Here is a 20,031-nt window from a genome sequence, read left to right on the forward strand (position 1 = left end):
TTTTGAATTATATCAATCTAAATATTATGGCAGTTACAAAACATTTACTTGTATTTTCTCACCGGCAGTTTATCAATTAAACTGTTTAAAAAAATTACTTTGACATTTACAAAATAAAAATTTATATTTTTGATATATTAATAATTAAATCACCAATATTAATAAAATGATAATATTATTAATATTATTAATATTTGTGATTTTCGGTAAAGGACCCAAATATCTTCCTGTGTAAGAGTTAACGGCTATGGCTTATGGGCTTCATCGAACGTCGTTTCCAAATTCGTTATCTTGACCTCTGCTACTGCTCTCTGGTGTGGTGTGTGTGGCTCCCTTCTTTCTCCTTCTTTACAGATTCTGAATCTTAGCTCCACTTTTCCTTCTAAACCCTGAAAACCCACAAAAGATTCTATCTTTCTCTTTCAGAAACAGAGTTCCTTTGTATGGTGTTTTTAACCTAAGAAGTGAAAGAATAGGGCTTGAACTTGAAATGGCTGGCTGAAGTTTCAGATAATTTGTTGTGAGTCTAGCTGAATTAGCTCTAATCAATGCCTTTATTAGGTACTCTTTCTTTTCCCCTTCTTAAAGGGTTATGCTTGTTTACTTCTGTTTTGGAGCTGCAATTTTTACTCTGTTGCATTGTGTCTGTTTGCAAATAGCTATGTTGACATGAAACCCAAGTGAAGGAAGTTCAATTTTCTAATTTTCCAGTTATGCAGTATAAGAAATGAACTTTGTTTTTGTTGTCTGTTTGAAATTTAGTTTTCAGCTCCTTTAGAAGGTGCAATTCTTGAATTCTATTTGCATTTTATTGCACTTGCATTGATGGGTTCTAGGGTGTCAAAATGGGTTATCATGTCGTAATCGTGTGTTATATTATTTATATATTTCAAATGGTGTAAATTATACTCAATGGTCACTCAACTCTGTACAACATAATGGTCATTCAACTTTAACTTGTACTAACATAAAAATCAGTTAACCTTGGACCATTTCGATAGCGGGTAACCTTTTATTGGAAAGCCGATGGAAATGATATTATAAGCAATTTTAATTCTGTTAACTTCTGGTTTTGATGTCATTTAGGCATTGTTTAGTTAGAAGAGGTAAAGCGGTTGTTTCGGGAGAGAAATCTTCGAAAATGTTGATTTGGAAAATTGGAAATGTATTTTCATGTGAAATGTGGTGTTAAACAACTTTAATTACTTGAGTTCTCCATTTTGAGATCGTCCATGTTTATTTTGAGGTCCTTACTTTCATAAAAGACTTTTATGTTAGTAAAGTGCAAAGTTAAGTGAATTTTACGTCCGGTTTTAAAGTTTAGTGGCCATCATGTTAGCAATGACAGTTGAGTGACTGTAGGTGTAATTTACCCATCCCCATTCCAAATGATTACAACTGATATCAATGATATAAAAATGATAAGCCTATTAAATAAGCCGTGTCTAGCATGTTGTTTTGTAAATTGTATTGTCGTGTGAGAAATTGATAGTTCAATTATTGGACTCTTTCACAGTTATCTGAAAGGTCTGTTCTGCTAATGTTTGTAGATATTGCTACATCTCAAGCTTCCTTGCAAAATCACTTGAGTCCATTAAGGGCTCAATTCCTTATTCATTGTAAAGTCTTTTCAAGTCCTTTTACCTTTGGGGATGAGAAGAGCCCCGTATCCGTATGGAAATCGTTTCATTTCCCTAAAAACTCGAATTCTTGGAAGAGGACGAAGCTTCAAATAAAGGCTGTTGCAACTCTTGAACCAAAGTCTTCAACTCACAAAAAAATGGATACAAGAAAAATGCACAGCTTGAAGTCGATTCGGATGTCTCAAATGGCTCAGGCTTCAAGTGAAGATACATCCGACGTGGATGAGAAAGAACTACTAAGGCGGACGAGGATTTCTAAAGCAAATAAAGGAAACACACCATGGAACAAAGGCAGGAAGCATAGTCCTGGTAAGTGTTAGCTATGTTTCCGTGAACTTCATTTCTTCATTTATGTGCTTTTTTAATCACTGATTTGTTAATATATGTATGTATCGTGTTCCGTTTGCAGAAACCCTTCGGAAGATTAGAGAAAGAACAAAGCTTGCAATGCAGAACCCTAAGGTGATGTCATGTAAGAATATTTTTACTAATTCCTTAGAATGGGGTAATATGTCTGGTATAGTTATTATAAGTCGTTGTTTTCTATCACTTGCTGATGATGCTGAGTCAACAAGTCAGCATTGTAAGTCGTTGTTGTTTTCTATTACAAGAATGATGCTGAGTAATCAAGTCAGCATAATTGTAAGTCAACCCGTCAGCAAGAGTAAAATCAAGAAGTCGGAATGCTGAGTTATCAAGTCAGCATGGCTGTGATCAGCATGGTACTGAGGTGATAATACAGGTCAACATGGTCTTGCTGTGTTACCACTGGTCAGTAGGTCTTGCTGAGTTTGTACATTTTTGAGTAAGGATATTTTGGGTATTTTCACAACTTTGTAAAGGCTATAAAAGGTCTGGGTTGGGAAGTAGTTTCATAAGAGAGAACGAGAGATTCTTAGACTAAGTCATAAGTGTACACTGTGATAATCTGAATTGGGGATTGGGAAAACACGAGAGTTTCTGGAAAAGGAGAAACTGTTTCAATCTTGTTGTAATCTCCATTGATTAGTGAAGTTGCTGGATGTAGGCAGTTAAGCCGAACCAGGGTAAATTCTGTGTGTATTCTTTTGATTGTTATTTCAAGATCCAATCTGTGATCTTTGTGTACTTTGTTTCTCTGTGTGGTTGATTGATCGTTCGAAGCGTAGTTCAACAATTGGTATCAGAGCTAATCAAGAACAGAGCAATGGGTTTTACAAAGATCGAGATCGAGCGTTTCAATGGTAAGGGAGATTTTGCTCTATGGAGACAGAGGATGAAGGCAATCTTGGTTCAAATGAAGGTTGCGAAGGCTCTGAAGGGCGAGAAGGAATTTCCGGCGACAATGACGAAGGAGGAGAAAGAAGATCTTCTTGAATTGGCTTACAGTACGATCGTCCTGTATCTTGGCGATAAAGTGCTAAGAGAAGTTTCGAAGGAAACCTCAGCTGCTGGGGTTTGGCTCAAGCTTGAACAGTTGTACATGACGAAGACACTCACCAATCGGGTTTATCTTAAGGGAAAGCTTTTCGGCTTCAAGATGAACGAGGACAAGCCAGTTGAAGACTATCTTGATGATTTCTCAAAGATCATAATTGACCTAGAGAACATAGAGGTAAAGATTGAAGATGAAGATCAGGCCATAATGATCTTGAATTCTTTACCCCAGTCTTTCAGTCATTTTGTTGAAACCATGAAGTACGCTAGAGAAACACTAAGTCTGGAAGAAGTTCTGATGGCGCTAAAGTCAAAACAGATTGAGGCCAACACCAACACTGAAGCTGCAGAAGGATTGTTTGTTCGTGGAAGGTCTGAGAAAAAGGACTCTCACAAGCCAAAGAACAAGAACGTGAAAAAGTCCAAAACTACATCCTCAAGCAATAAAGAAGGCAAGGTCTACAAGTGTTTTCACTGCCATAAGGAAGGACATTTCAGGAAAAACTGTCCTGAGAGGAACAAGAGTCTAGGTCAGCCTAAGGATCAAGGCGAAGCCGCTGTGGTAGAAGAAGGTTATGAGAGCGCTGAGGTCCTTGCTGTCACTGATAAAGATCCAAACACTGACTGGATCTTGGACAGCGGATGTACGTTCCATATGACTCCCAACAGGACGTGGTTCGAAGACTTTCAAGAGGAAGGTGGGAGGGTTCTTCTAGGCAACAACAAGTTGTGCAAGGTACTGGGTCAAGGCTCCATTAGGCTGAAGATGTTCGATGGTCAAGAAAGGATTATGACCGGTGTGAGGTATGTGCCAGAACTGAAAAGAAATTTAATTTCTTTGGGTACGCTTGATAAACAAGGATACAATTATAGAGCCGAAGGGGGTATCATAAGGATATCTAGAGGACCTTTAGTTGTTATGAAAGGTACCATGAGTAATGGCCTATACACACTCCTAGGTAGTACTGTGTTAGTCTCTACCGCAAATCTCACCGAGTCTAAAACTGATAGAACCAATCTTTGGCACCTTAGACTAGGTCACGTGAGTGAAGTTGGTTTACATGAACTTAGGAAGCAGGGTTGTCTTGGTAAAGATCACATAGGAAAGATAGATTTCTGTGAGAACTGTGTCTTAGGGAAGTCTAGTAAAGTCAAGTTTCCTAAGTCAGCAATTCATAGAACCCAGGACATTCTTGAGTACATTCACTCTGACCTATGGGGGCCAACAAGAACTAAGTCTCATGGTGGGAGGACCTATTTTATGACTTTTATTGATGATTACTCTAGAAGAGTATGGGTTTATATTCTAGCTCATAAGAATGAGGCTTTGCAAACGTTCAAGGATTGGAAAGTGTTAGTGGAAAACCAAACAGGAAAGAAAATCAAAAGGTTGAGAACCGACAATGGTTTGGAGTTTCTTGACAAAGATTTCATCACTTTGTGCAAGAAGTCAGGTATAACTAAACATCATACCGTTCCTGGAACTCCACAGCAGAATGGCCTAGCAGAGAGGTATAATAGGACTATCCTAGAAAGAGTTAGGTGCATGTTAATCCAATCCAGTCTCCCTAAGTCTTTCTGGGCTGAAGCAGTGCAAACTGCGTGTTACCTAATCAATAGGTGCCCATCATCTGCTATAGGTTTTAAAACACCTATGCAAATGTGGTCTGATCACCCAGAGGATTATGAAAAACTTAGAGTGTTTGGTTGTTCAGCTTTTGCACACGTTAGACAGGGAAAATTAGAACCTCGGGCTCTAAGATGTGTTTTTATAGGCTACCCTATAGGAGTCAAGGGCTATAAGTTGTGGTGCCTAGAATCTGGTTATAAGAAATCCATAGTCAGCAGAAATGTTGTGTTCAATGAGATGGATTTTCCTTATCGGAAAAACCAAGAAAAAACTCAGTTAGAACCGAGTAGTCCTAAGTCCATTCAAAACCTTGAGAGTGTTAAGAATGAGGTGGAGCTTGAAGAAAATAGTGAAAACACCCGTAAAACCGAGCAAGAAGTCAGTGATGGTAATGATACTAAGTCCAGTCAAAGCTATAGACTTGTTAGAGACCGTGAAAGAAGAGTCCCTAGGGCCCCGGTTAGATATGGTTTTGAGGACCTTGTAGCTTATGCATTTAGTGTTGCTAAGGAAGTACAAGAGTCTGAACCTGTAACCTATAGGGAAGCTGTGAATTCGGTTGACAAGGAACAGTGGCTTAACGCTATGAAGGATGAGATAAAATCCCTTGATAAAAATGAAACTTGGATTTTGGTAGATAAACCTTTTGATAAGAAGTTGGTCGGTTCAAGGTGGGTGTTTAAAAGAAAGGAAGGGATACCTGGTGTAGAGGAACCTAGGTTTAAAGCTAGGTTGGTGGCCAAAGGGTTTACTCAGCAGGAAGGTATAGACTTTAATGAAATCTATTCACCGGTTGTTAAACATAGGTCTATCAGGATTATTCTCTCTCTTGTAGCTCGTTTTGATCTAGAATTAGAACAGTTAGATGTCAAAACAGCTTTTCTTCATGGAAACCTGGATGAGGTCATATATATGCAACAACCAGAGGGTTTTGAAATAGGAGATAAAGACCAGCGGGTATGTTTGCTTAAGAAGTCTCTATATGGTCTGAAACAGTCCCCTAGACAGTGGTACATGAAGTTCGATGAGTTTATGATAAGTCAGGACTTTCATAGGTCTAGTTATGACTGGTGTGTGTATAGTAGAGACCTTAGTGATGGCTCTAAGATTTATCTCTTGTTATATGTTGATGACATGCTTATAGCTTGTCAAAACAAAGCAGCCATAAATCAGTTAAAGGCACAACTAAACACACGGTTTGAGATGAAGGATCTCGGGTCAGCACGAAAAATTTTAGGGATGCAAATTTCTCGAGACAGAGGAAAAAAGAAGCTATTCCTAAGTCAGTCAGTTTATCTGAGCAAAGTGTTAGAACGTTTTGGTATGACGAATTCAAAGGCCGTTCTCACTCCACTTGCAAGTCACTTCAAGCTGAGCAGTAAGCAAAGTCCTCAAACTGATGAGGAAAAGGAAGACATGGAGAGGGTGCCATATTCGAGTGTTGTAGGCTGTCTAATGTATGCGATGGTCTGTACACGTCCAGATTTGGCTCATGCTGTGAGTCTCATCAGCAGGTTCATGGCAAATCTAGGAAGAGCTCATTGGTCAGCGGTGAAGTGGGTGCTGAGGTATGTCAAAGGCTCACTGAGTAAAGGTTTGAGTTATGGTGGAGCTGAAGCCCTAGTGGATGATGTAGCAGGTTTTGTTGATTCTGATTATGCTGGTAGCATTGACACCAGAAAATCCCAAACCGGGTACGTATTCACTGTGTTTGGAACTGCAATAAGTTGGAGGGCAAGTCTACAGTCAGTTGTGACTTTGTCAACAACCGAAGCTGAGTTTATTGCTGTTACAGAGGCAGTAAAAGAAGCTATGTGGCTGAGAGGAGTCTTAACGGAACTTGGAGTGACACAGATTGATGGTTTGAAGATTTACTGTGATAGCCAAGGAGCTATACATCTGTCAAAACATCAAGTTTTTCACGAGCAATCCAAACACATAGATGTGAGAATGCATTTCGTCAGGGATGTGATTAGCACTGGTACTGTTCAGGTGGTGAAAGTGGGAACTGAGGATAACCCAGCCAACATGCTGACCAAATCTGTTTCAAGTAATAAATTTGAACATTGCTTGAAACTGGTTAGGATGGTCAGTGGTCCTTGAGTGTATTTTCTTCACTAGTTGATGGAGTGAATAGAAAGACAAGGTGGAGATTGTAAGTCGTTGTTTTCTATCACTTGCTGATGATGCTGAGTCAACAAGTCAGCATTGTAAGTCGTTGTTGTTTTCTATTACAAGAATGATGCTGGGTAATCAAGTCAGCATAATTGTAAGTCAACCCGTCAGCAAGAGTAAAATCAAGAAGTCGGAATGCTGAGTTATCAAGTCAGCATGGCTGTGATCAGCATGGTACTGAGGTGATAATACAGGTCAACATGGTCTTGCTGTGTTACCACTGGTCAATAGGTCTTGCTGAGTTTGTACATTTTTGAGTAAGGATATTTTGGGTATTTTCACAACTTTGTAAAGGCTATAAAAGGTCTGGGTTGGGAAGTAGTTTCATAAGAGAGAACGAGAGATTCTTAGACTAAGTCATAAGTGTACACTGTGATAATTTGAATTGGGGATTGGGAAAACACGAGAGTTTCTGGAAAAGGAGAAACTGTTTCAATCTTGTTGTAATCTCCATTGATTAGTGAAGTTGCTGGATGTAGGCAGTTAAGCCGAACCAGGGTAAATTCTGTGTGTATTCTTTTGATTGTTGTTTCAAGATCCAATCTGTGATCTTTGTGTACTTTGTTTCTCTGTGTGGTTGATTGATCGTTCGAAGCGTAGTTCAACAGTTAGAACCAATTTTCCGAGAAACCTTACTAGGAAACAAGCTTAGGTGAGGTTTGTTGTAAACACACAAACACGGTAAAATAGAGAAATAGAGCTCATTGATAATTCTTTATCTATCTAGTAACTAGAAAAGAACAATCTTGAAGAATTACAAATAAAGAGTAGTCGAAAAGAAAACTTAGATAGAATGAATTCAGATTAAACTCGAATCCGCTCAGGAATTCCTAATTCCCTCCCTACCCAACCGAGTAGAGCCTATTGCATTAATGCAGAACAACAAACATAAGTCTTCCTACCTCTCTTGCCTTCTCACCTAGGGGTGACACGATAATAACCTAACTATTACGACACGATTATCATTTTTCTTGCATTATATATCATATACAATCATATAGAACATATAGATAACATGTCCCTTAATACCGAAAACGCCTGCACAACATCCTCTTATGAATGCTTTAGCACTACAGTGATTTTGCCTTGCTGAAGCTCTCTAAATGTGATGCTTATTTATTAACTTGTAATTATTAGTTTGCATCTAAACAATGGTTTCAAAGTATTTCAGTGATGTTGTGATCGATATTACGGTAAATATTAATTCTCTCAGCTGTAAATTGGTCTGCATAAGTGGTCCTGCTCTTGATGAAACTGGTGGAGTCATCAAGAGGAGTTTAGTTTTACTTTGAGCTGCTCAAGATGTTTTATCATATGCTGAAAATGAGGAAGTTCAACGAATTCCCGTTATTTATGATTCAATCAGAAGGAAATTATTCATTTTCATTGCAAAATTTTGGTATGCAGGTAAGGATGAAGTTGGCCAACCTTGGACATTCTCAGAGGTGGGTCCCACAGTTTCGTATGAACAAATTTTTTTTATTATTTATTATTATTTTTTTTAATTAGAAGTTCTGAGAAGTCTTAATTTATGATCTTTGCACTGTTATTAGACTCGTACGAGTCGCGAGTCGACTCGTACGAGTCGATACGAGTCAAGTGGATTTCGAGTCGACTCTATGGTCTGACTCGAAATCCACCTGAATCGGCCATGACTCGGCCGAATCGTCGGTACCCGAGTCGGCCGAGTCATGGCCTTGGCTTAAAAAAAAAAAATTAAATCGAAAATTTCAAAAGTCCAATTTTTATCTGATTCATGTATGTTGAAACAAAAACGTACAGGTACAGGTCTAGGTTTAGGTTTTTTTAATTGGATACATTACTTCAATATATCTTTCCATGGTGCTATCTATATGAATTCATTTGTTACAATCAAATGAAAAAACGTACACTGTACAGCTTTAGGTTTTTTTAACAACAACAACAACAAAGCCTTAGTCCCGAAATGATTCGGGGTCGGCTAACATGAACCATCATATAAAACCGTGAAAGTCAAGTCGTGTCAGCGACACAGATTCGCTCCCTCCAATCCGTCCTATCCACTACCATATTTTCCTCAATTCCCACTAAACTCATATCACTCTCGATCACCCTCCTCCAAGTTTGCTTAGGTCTTCCCCTACCCCTCACCACTACATCCCTTTGCCACTCTTCGGTTCTCCTAACCGGCGCATCAAGCGCTCTACGTCTCACATGGCAAACCACCTTAGTCGGTTTTCTCTCATTTTATTCTCAATAGATGTGACCCCTACTTTTGTCCTAATTATTTCATTACGCACCCGGTCCTTTCTCGTATGACCACACATCCATCTCAACATACGCATCTCCGCCACCGACATCTTATGGATGTGGCAGTGTTTCACTGCCCAACACTTCGTACCATATAACAATGCTGGTCTAATTGCCGTCCGGTAGAATTTTCCCTTCAATCTATTAGGCATGCCGGGATCACAAAGGAAACCCGTAGCACTCTTCCACTTCGACCAACCAGCTTTAATCCTATGAGCAACGTCTCCATCTACTTCTCCATCCGTTTGGATAATAGATCCTAAATACCGGAAGCAATCCGAGGCTTGAACAACTCTCCCATCTAGGGTGATTGTCCCTGCCTCCCTACTCCTACAGCCGCTAAACTTACACTCCAAATATTCTGTCTTACTTCGACTCAACTTAAAGCCTCTAGATTCTAGAGTTTGTCTCCATAGTTCCAACTTCCTCTCCACACCTTCTTTCGTCTCATCAACCAACACGATATCATCTGCAAACAGCATGCACCATGGTATACCATCTTGAAGTGAACTTGTTAGTTCATCCATAACGATGGCAAAAAGAAATGGGCTTAGTGCGGAACCTTGATGCACTCCAATCGTAATAGGAAACTCTTCAGTCTTCCCAACACTAGTACGTACACTCGTGCATACTCCCTCATACATGTCCTTTATGATGTCAATATATTTCCGCGAAATGCCTTTCCTTATCAAGGCCCACCAAAGTACTTCCCTTGGTACCTTATCATATGCTTTCTCCAAGTCAATGAAAACCATATGCAAGTCTTTCTTCTTATTTCGATAGTGCTCCATTAATTGTCTCATTAGATGGATGGCTTCCATAGTTGATCTTCCCGGCATAAAGCCAAACTGGTTTTCCGAGATCTTCACCGTCCTCCTTAGCCTTTGTTCGATCACTCGCTCCCAAAGTTTCATAGTGTGACTCATTAATTTGATTCCCCGATAGTTGGCACAATCTTGGACATCGCCTTTGTTCTTATACAAAGGGATTAAGGTACTTTTCCTCCATTCTGATGGCATCTTATTGTTTCTCCAAATTTTGTTGAAGAACGTCGTCAACCATTCGATTCCTCTTTCTCCCAAACATCTCCAAATCTCAATAGGGATGCCATCAGGTCCTACTGCTTTCTTCAACTTCATCTTACTTAATGCCATTTTGACTTCACCCTTTTGAATTCTCCGCAGGCATTCATGATTTATCATATCGTGATGGATACTTATATCTCCAACATCTTGTTGGCGATCTCCATTAAATAAGTCATCAAAATAGGACCTCCATCGTTCCTTGATATCCTTATCTCCAACTAGGACTTTCTGGTCCACATCCTTCACACATTTAACTTTTCCGAGATCTCGCGTCTTCCTATCTCTCATCCGAGCAATTCTATATATGTCTCTTTCCCCTTCTTTCGTATCCAATCTTGTATACAGATCCCGATTCACCTTTGCTCTAGCATCTCGTATGACCTTCTTTACTTCCCTTTTAGCCTTTTTGTATTTTTCGTAGTTCTCGTCACTCCTACATTTCCCCAATAGTTTATAGGATTCTCTCTTACTCTTTACTGCTTGTCGTACTTCTTCTGTCCACCAAGATGTGTCCTTACCCAGTGGCATGCTACCTTTAGATTCCCCTAGAACTTCCTTCGCTACTTCCCTTATACTCTGCTCCATCTTATTCCATATCGAATCTATATCTGAATCCATATTGCAAGTCCAAATATCTTTTTTGGTCATCTCATCCACAAATTTTTGTTGATTCTCCCCTTGCAATTTCCACCGTTTAATCTTAGTCTCTACTTGAGGTGTTTGTTTTCTTATACATTTCCTACTTCGAAAATCTAGCACCACTACTCTATGTTGGGTTGTCGTACTCTCACCAGGGATCACCTTACAATCAATATAACTCTTTCTCCAAGCACTCCTTACTAAGAAGAAGTCAATTTGGCTCGCATTACCGCCACTCCGATAAGTCACTAAGTGAGATGTTCTCTTCATAAACCATGTGTTCATGATACTCAAGTCATAGGCTGATGCGAATTCTAAAATATCATTTCCTGCTTCATTCTTATCTCCAAAACCATACCCTCCATGAACACTCTCAAACCCATCTCGCCTAGAACCCACGTGTCCATTGAGATCACTCCCTAGTACCATTTTTTCATCCCTAGGAACCTGTTGCACCACTTCCTCTAAGTCATCCCAAAAAGCTTGTCTTATAGACACATTTAATCCTATTTGTGGCGCATATGCACTAATGACATTCACAACCTCATCCCCTATCACTAGCTTAACACTCATAATTCTATCGCTCTTCCTAGACACCGCTACTACATCATCAATATACTCCCTATCAATAAGAATACCTACTCCATTTCTAACCTTATCCTTTCCTGAGTACCAAAGCTTATAACCCCAAGGAGCTATCTCTCTAGCCTTGGCTCCAACCCACTTGGTTTCTTGTAGGCATAATATATTTATTCTCCTCTTCTTCATAACATCTACAATTTCAGCTAATCTTCCTGTCAAAGAACCTATGTTCCATGTCCCAGCTTTAGGTTTTTTTTAACATTTAAAAGAAAATCAAATGACTCTTCAAATAATTAATTAAGACTCTTTAATTAAAAGATAACTCTTCAAATAGTTAGGACTCTAACTTTTATGACTCTTCTAATAATTAGGACTCTTCAACTTTCTATTTGATATTAATATTTGAATATTTCATTTTTAGACTCATATTTAAAGTTAAATATGGTTAATATTTTATTTTTTTATAATATTTTAAAATTGATCCGTATCTTACTATTCGATACGATTCACGAGTCTCGATTCACAAAATGAGATTTCGAGTCACGAGTCGTATCTCGATTTAACAACTATGGATCTTTGGATTTTACAGTTTTACCAAAATAACGAAAAAATTACATTACTATGCATAATCATCTTACAGTGAAGAGACAAGATCAAAAATTGGGGTGGCAGTGCGATTAACATGGAGAAAACGCCGTGAGAAATTAATTGTGCAGGAAAATTGTTATTATGAGTGGCAGAACTTGATTGCAGATGCTTCGAGACGAGGCTATGTTGGCGAGGAAGAGATGCAATGGGATTCCTACAAAATCTTAAGCGAAAAACTTGAGATTGAATGGGTAGAGAGTATTGAACACAGGAAAGCAGCGCCGAGGCCAAAAGGTAGCAAGAGAGCACCAAAGTCACCTGAGCAAAGAAGAAAAATTGCTGAAGCTATTGCTGCCAAATGGGCTGATCCGGTAAGTGTCTTTTGAAGCTTGTCTTCATTTTGTTTTTTGGACTGTAAAATCTGATGTTTTGAAGCTTGCAAATTCTTATAAGCTGTTTTTTTCCCCTTCATTTATGTTATGGTGATAGGAATACCGGCAACGAGTTTGTTCTGCACTTTCAAAATTTCATGGATCACCAGTTGGAGAAGGAAGGAGACCAAGACGAAGACCGAGTGTACAAAGAAACGGGAACCAACAAAGAGAAGCAGCAATGTAAACAATTTGACTGGAAATGATGTGATAAGCCCAATCCAGCTAGTGAGGCCGAGAAGTAAGGCGCCAGTGTATAAAGATCCTATGGCGAAATCAAAATTGCAGATGTTAAAGAACATCAAAGCACAAAGAACTGCCACAGAAACCCAGAAAACTGAAGCCATTGAAAGAGCAAGGTCAGAATACCGAAAATGAAGATGTACGAGTTGAAAAATCGAGAAACTATGCTTACTTTATATTGCGTGCTGCAGGTTATTAATAGCTGAAGCTGAGAAGGCTGCTGAGGCTCTCGAGTTTGCTGCCACAAAGAGCCCTATTGCTCGAGCCTTCCTCATAGAAACCAGAAAGTTAATAACGGAAGCAATTCAATTGCTCGAATCAACGGACAGTGAAGAATGACGTGGACCCTCTTGCCTCAGCTGAACCGGTTGACCAGGTGGAGAAGGAAATAGAATTAAGCAACGGAACTGCTACTCAAACGGGATCGAAAGAAGCAAATGGAACCAAGATTCATGCATCAAGTAAAGATGAGGATCTCAACTTCACCAACTTATCATTACTGAACGGTGAGAACGGAATGCTCCCATCGAGCTACAGCGGATATAGTTTGCCAGCAGCGATTCATGTGGAGAGTCTTATGGAGCAGTCCAGTTCACCAAAGAAACACGATCAGGTGGAAATAAATGGGAGTGTTACACCAGAAAGTAGTCCTCTCCCAAATGGTCGACTTGTGAAGGACGAGTCGGCTTCTAAGTCGATTACTGCGACCAAGAAATGGGTTCGCGGAAGTGACGGAGGGAGATTAGTGGTAACTCAGACCTTATGTCTGGCTGTTAGTTTTGTGTTGTAGCATAGTGGATATATTTAACACTTCTATAGTAAATCAGAAACATTTTTTTGGTAATATTGCATACTTAAAAGCAGTATTGATAATCTGTTGTTGAGAATGAATATCATAAGTTTTGTTAATTATTTGTCAGAGATTGTGTTGGGCAAGTAAATATGCTGTTAAAACTATCAATCTTACATGAACTGCTAGACAAATCAAGAAATTCGCAAAGTTGATGTAACTTGTAAATTTGGAAACTAGGCTGAAGACTTCAATTATATTTAACGGATTTGCTTGACCAAATAATTCAAGGGTTTTGCTATTCACCGTCCCTAAATTACTTATCACTGTCCTCTCTTGAACATTTTTTCCCTTTTCATTTTTCCATTCAAAAGCTTAATATCCTCTCTCTCCCGAGCCAAAGATTGAATTTATGAAAAATGGACCCGAGAACGTCGAGGAAATCGAATAACTATAGTTCCTATTTACACTAATTGAAATTTGTCTCCAAAAACTAACCGATTTAATTAATATATAAAAAAAAATTCAGACAAAATGTACTAAACGGGTGATTCACACCATTTCGCCTAGGTAGAAACGGATGGATCACAGGTAGAAAGGTGGAAACGGGTGATCCATCCGTTTCCACCTAGTTCATCCGTTTCTACCTAGGCGAAATGGTGTGAATCACCCGTTTAGTACATTTTGGATGAATTTTTTCTCCGAATTCGGAGATCAAACTCGTGTTTTCGATTCGATTTTCAAATAAAAATACTTATCCGGGGAATTATTAGTTTTTTTCCTTTACCATGTTTAAATCCCATGAATGTTGTTCGGGTTTTTGAATTTCGAAGAAATTTAAGAGAATTTCAGTTTTTGAGTTTAAAAAATGAAAAGGACAAAAGTGTCAAAAAAAAAAAAAAAAAAAAAAAAAAAAAAAGAGCGGTGATAAGTAATTTGAGGACGGTGAATAGCAATCAACTAATTCAATTCACCTTTGAACTTAAATGTCTAGCTTACTCAACTTAATGATGAAATCTACAAGCCATAAGTTTAAAAGACTAATGCATTATTTTAGACAAAATGAAGGCTTGAATCACTATTTGGTTTCCAATCTATTCAACATTTTGTTACATTTGATCCAATTTAGATGGAAACTTACCGATCTGAGTTGGATCATGTTGACGTGTCACCCATATAATTATTTCGATGCATTTTAACTAGTAAAATTAGCAGAGTGACCTAATTGAGACAAGATTCAAAGTTGATTGATTTTATTGAGATAAATTAAAGTTGAGTGACCATTTTGAGACAACCATGTAAGTTCGGTGACCAATGGTGCATTTAACGCGTTATTTTTATTGACATATAGTGATATTTTAACACTTGGACTTGATAGATTTTAATTTAGGGATTTATTTTTAACTCTTTACTTTTTTAAAATCTAATTAATTATTTCCATGTAAGAAAATTTATGTGGAAAAAAATTTAAGATTTTAATTTAGGGATTTATTTTTAACTTTTTTTTAAATCTAATTAATCATTTCTACGTAAGAAAATTTATGTGGAATTTTTTTTAGACATGTCACGTGTCAAGTGTCAAAATATTACCACGTATTAGAGAAATAAATGTTATGAAATCTCCATCCAAATTAGGTAAAATTTCACCAATTAGCACAGATCATGGTCAAATGTGATTAAATAATAGATCAAATGCTAAATATTAATATAAAAAAATATTTTGGTATTATATGCAATAACCAAAACCAAAATACCATAAGATACCGAGCGAAACCAATCTGAAATTTTGTTTCGGTTTGATATTGGTTCATCAGAATTTGTTCACCCCTACTCAGCACCAGACAACCTAAAATATTAAGGTGTTGTTTGGTTCGCGGAATAAAATGAAATTGAATAGAATGGCTATTCCAAAGGAATAGAATAGCAAAGAATAGAATAGAAATTCTTAGAAATTACTATTCCTATGTTTGGTTGGTGGAATAAGGTAGAATAGAATAAATAAATTTTTTATTCAAAAGACAATGTTATCCTCAAATGTAATTTCTTATTTCTTTTAAAATTTTAATTATTTACTATAAATTGTTCAAATATTTAATATATATTATTTTTAAAAATATATAAAGAAACAGAAAAATGGGAAACACGAAAGATGAAAAAAAACACGAAAAATAGAAAAAAACATTAAAAACGAAAAAACATGAAAATGGAAAAATTGTAAAAACACGAAAAAGAGGTGAAAAACAGTAAAAACACAAAATATAAAAGCGCAAACAAAACAATAAAAACACAAAAACAAAAGAAAAAAATGAAATAAAAGTGAAAAAGGATGAAAACGCGAAAACATATAAACGTGTTAACACAAAAAAAACACGTAAAACATGAAACACACACAAAAAAAACGTGAATTTTTTTTTTTTGGTTCGGAACGTGAAAATTGATTAAAAACACGAAAACGTGAAAACACAAAAGTGAAAAAATTCGAAAATCACGAAAAGTAAAAAAAATATTAAAAACAGAAAAACATGAAAAAAGTGGAAAACATGAAAAACGTGAAAAAAATCGAAAAACACGAAAACGTGAAAAAATGTTAGAAACACGAAAATATGAAAAATGCGTTTATAATGTTTTTTTTATATTATCTGTTTTTTACATTTTTTCGTGTTTTCCAAGTTTTTTTGTTTTCCCCATTTATTCACGTTTTCGTATTTTTCGCGTTTTCATGTTTTAGCTTTTCGGTTTTTCCCTTTTCGCGTTTTTTCGTATTTTTTCACATTTTCGTATTTTTCGTTTTTTCACGTTTTTTTATATTTCGTATTTTGTCACTTTTTCGCGTTATTCCTATTTTGTGTTTTTTTGTGTGTTTGTTTTTTTGTTTTTTTTTTGTGTTTTTGTGTTTTTCGCATTTGTTCATGTTTTCAAGTTTTTTCGCATTTTTTTACATATTCTCGTGTTTGTAACATTTTCACGTTTTTTGTATTTTTACATTTTTTAATGTTTTCGTCATTTTTCCATTTTTCACGTTTTTTATGATATAAATTATGGATTGACCAAAATTTATAAGATTTGAGAAAGTGATTAGAGAGAAGATTGAGGATTTAATGGAGGGTAATTTTGTAAATTACAAAAATACAATATTAGAAATAGGCTATTCCTAACCTAAATTATGAAATCAAGAAATAGGGATTCCATGGAATAGATATTCCATAAAAAAAAATCAACCAAAAGTGGGAATAGCTATTCTTTAGGAATAGCTATTATATTTCCCTCTATTCCGCGAACCAAAAGAGCCCTAAATGTTGATGCTTTGTTATTGTCAAAGAAAATAAAAGAATTCCTCTTCATTAGAAAAGGAAGATCCATCTTACCGGCAAACTCCAACCTAAGACAGATCACTTTAATCTACAAGCTTCAGCATGCATACATACATACATACATACATACATTTGACAGCAACAAGTGATGAATTATTACTACTAATAATCATCCGCTGTATACAATTTTGGCAACACATAATGCCTCAAAATTATATCCTAAACTCAGAAACACCATTTATAGAAACTCTCCCTAATTTAAAATGGAACAAAACTGTATTGCAAAGGGTCAACCCCTAACATTTAACAAGTCAAATCTCCTGAAATTTACTTTTCCGGGACTCACTGGAGGTTATGTATCCTCTTTGCTGAACTGAGAGTATTAGATAGAAGCATAGCTATTGTCATTGGACCAACTCCTCCCGGAACTGGAGTTATAGCTGAAGCAACCTTACAAGCTTCCTCATAGCAAACATCTCCAACCAATCGATAACCTCGAGCGCTTTTCGAATCCTTAGTTACACGAATTTAAACAAAAAACAGTCAGCCAACTCAAAATGAAAACACAACAAGACTCCATATTTCCAACAACCAATCCTAAGAACTGAATAACATAATAAGTAATGAAAGCTCACCTCCACTGGATTAATTCCGACATCAATGATAACAGCACCAGGCTTTATCCAATTCCCCTTCACCATGTTCGGCTGTCCTACAGCAGCGATTATGATATCGGCTTGTCTGGTGATCTCCTCGGGGTTCTTGGTTCTAGAGTGGACAATACTTATGGTAGCGTCTTCCCTCTACCGATACAAAAACCACCGAGGTTATTAAAAGATAGAAATATATTATGCTAATAAAGGTAAAACTCGGAGAGCTCGTTTAGTGAAATAATTTACTTGAAGCAATAGAGCAGCTGGCATCCCAACAATATTGCTGCGACCGATCACAGCAGCTCTTTTCCCTTTGATTTTGACACCATATCTATGCAGCAATTCGATGCACCCTTTAGGCGTACAAGGAACAAACAGAGGTTCTCTTCCTCGCATAGCTAGGCGGCCAATGTTCAATGGATGGAAACCATCCACATCTTTCTCAATGCTCACAGCATTCAATATTTTCTGCTCATTCATGTGCTGATACGAATAGATGAAATAGTAAGATACAACATTGAGAAATACATACAGGCATTTGTTATTGAAGGCGCAATAAGACACAAGGGGTCCTGGAGCCTAGGCACAAGGCTCAAGCGCGCGCCTGAGCGACACAAGGCGCACTATAGGAAAAATAAAATTAAAATCATAAATAACTAAACTAAACATTTCTCAAATGCAACAAAAAGTTAAATACTAAATCATATTCAATCATCCATCTGCAATATTTCTGAACTCTTCACAATGGAGCAGCGATTTTCTGCATTCTTCTTTGCAATATTTCTACCGTCCGAATCTTCTTTTATTTTTTAATAAATTTTTAATTCTAATTTAAGCCACAGATCATACAGATAGGAAACGGCTGAGATTAAATCATCCTATTTTGGACTTGGAATCTTAAAAGACAATGTGTAGCTTCTAAGTTTTAGCCTAGGTGCGCCTCAAACAGAGCCTGCCTTTTGGTTTGACAGGCGACATGCCTGGAGCATAGAGCCTTTTGAGCCCGAGGCACGCCTTTGATAACTACGCATACATGAACCTTGAGGATTTTAAGTCTACAAATTCAGTTTCCAGTTGTGTATTAGTGTCACTTCAAATTCTTTTTTTGGTTGTTTATTTTGAACAGTCTAATCCAACGGTAGAGATTCAATCCTAAAAAACCCTACAAAAAACGACCACGGGTAGGCGCACCTTGCAGTCACTTGGTCAGAGCGCGGGCCTTTGGGGGTGCTAAGGTGCTCAGCCTAGTGCCTTGTGAGCCATGAACCTTAGGCATGCCTTTAACAACTACGCATACATGAAACTTGCAGATTTTAATTTCATTTTGGATAATTGCTTGCTATGACTATTGATGAACAAGAAGAAAAGTTCAAATTGAGAAACATACAGAAGGCAAAGGCAACTGCACAAGGATACCATGGACTGAAGGATCATCATTAAAACCAGAGATAAACTTGAGTACTTCTTCTTCTGAGGAATCTTCAGGCAAATGCACTTCAAAAGAATTAATACCTACAGATTCACAAGCTTTCTTCTTGTTTCTTACATAAGTAGCAGAATCTTTCCTTTCTCCAACGAGAATAACTGCTAACCCAGGAACAACACCAATTTCATCCTTCATCTTTGACACTTCAGCAGTAATCTCCTCCCTGATTTTCTTAGCCACTAACTTCCCATCAATCACTTTAGCAACCGCCTCGCTACCCATTGCAGCTGGAAAAAAAATAGCATACCACATGTTTGATAAAATGCTTCAGAGAATCGATTAACAAACTCAACTATTAAGATTACCAACTGCAGAAATATAACTTTTTTAAGAACAAAGATTGATAAGAAAATATCTTTTAGTGAAATCAATCAAAAGCAAAGTGGGTTGGCAAGTACCAGTAAGGACCGGCGGTGAAGTTGAAGAAGAGCGAATAGTGAGGCTTCTGAAAGAGGTAGTACGAACGGAAAGCGGGTTCACCAAGCGGCGAAAAAAGACGACGCGGTTAGAGCCGAAATTAGTTCCGGTGAAGGGGAGAAGACGAGCGGTGGCGGAGGAGGCATAGTCGGTAAAGGTGATGGACGCCATTAATGGAGAAAGAGGGAGACTGCGGAATTTGTTGATTGCCAGAGCCCAATTTTGCGGTTAATAAGTTTGGAAAGTGAAACCTGTGAATCTATGACAGTCGTCTGTAGTTGTTGGGCTCTCGCTCTATTGTTCGTTTAATTGTTTTCCTTTTCAGGTATTCTAGTAGGGTGTTAACCACCGGACTGATTAATGAGCTGTGTTTGTTGATCTAGACTTTGTTGGTCCCTCTTTCACCTGGTCCAGGGGCACTACTCCGAGGACTAAGGTTTCTTGTCGTCTCGATCGGGCTTTAGCTAATCTCGATTGACGTCATCTTTTCCCGGAAGCTGTGGTTCGTCACCTCATCCGCAACAAATCAAACCACTGCCCTATTTTTATTGACTTACTTCTGATGAGGGGCCCCCCAATTGCTAAGCCTTTCCGGTTTCAAGCTGCTTGGTTGCAACATCATATTTTAGACCCTTTGTTGATAACAACTGGAA

General features: G+C 37.6%; 1 protein-coding gene and 1 pseudogene across 1 annotated transcript; one reads left to right on the forward strand and one right to left on the reverse strand.

The window, feature by feature from the left end:
- The first annotated feature begins 243 nt into the window (after positions 1 to 243).
- On the forward strand, positions 244 to 13,638 carry LOC136223488 (uncharacterized; annotated as a pseudogene).
- Positions 13,639 to 16,953: 3,315 nt separating this feature from the next.
- LOC136224868 (bifunctional protein FolD 4, chloroplastic-like) lies at positions 16,954 to 19,805 on the reverse strand. The gene is made up of 5 exons (XM_066013300.1): positions 19,360 to 19,805; positions 18,863 to 19,188; positions 17,722 to 17,958; positions 17,458 to 17,625; positions 16,954 to 17,335 (listed from the first exon to the last, which is right to left on the reverse strand). The coding sequence occupies exons 1-5, from the start codon at positions 19,547 to 19,549 to the stop codon at positions 17,165 to 17,167; spliced, it is 1,092 nt and encodes a 363-aa protein (XP_065869372.1). The 5' UTR covers positions 19,550 to 19,805; the 3' UTR covers positions 16,954 to 17,164.
- Positions 19,806 to 20,031: the final 226 nt, after the last annotated feature.

The sequence above is a fragment of the Euphorbia lathyris genome, chromosome 3 (assembly GCF_963576675.1).
Source record: "Euphorbia lathyris chromosome 3, ddEupLath1.1, whole genome shotgun sequence".
Classification (NCBI taxonomy): Eukaryota; Viridiplantae; Streptophyta; class Magnoliopsida; order Malpighiales; family Euphorbiaceae; genus Euphorbia; species Euphorbia lathyris.

What these genes read in the sequence shown, in the direction of transcription:
- LOC136224868 (XM_066013300.1), bottom strand. Translation starts at nt 19,549, where the DNA reads ATGGCGTCCATCACCTTTACCGACTATGCCTCCTCCGCCACCGCTCGT. An exon ending in TGCAGTTGCCTTTGCCTTCT is followed by an intron (nt 17,959 to 18,862) that starts GTATGTTTCTCA and finishes TATTCGTATCAG; the next exon opens with CACATGAATGAGCAGAAAAT. An exon ending in CAGCTGCTCTATTGCTTCAA is followed by an intron (nt 17,626 to 17,721) that starts GTAAATTATTTC and finishes TTGTATCGGTAG; the next exon opens with AGGGAAGACGCTACCATAAG.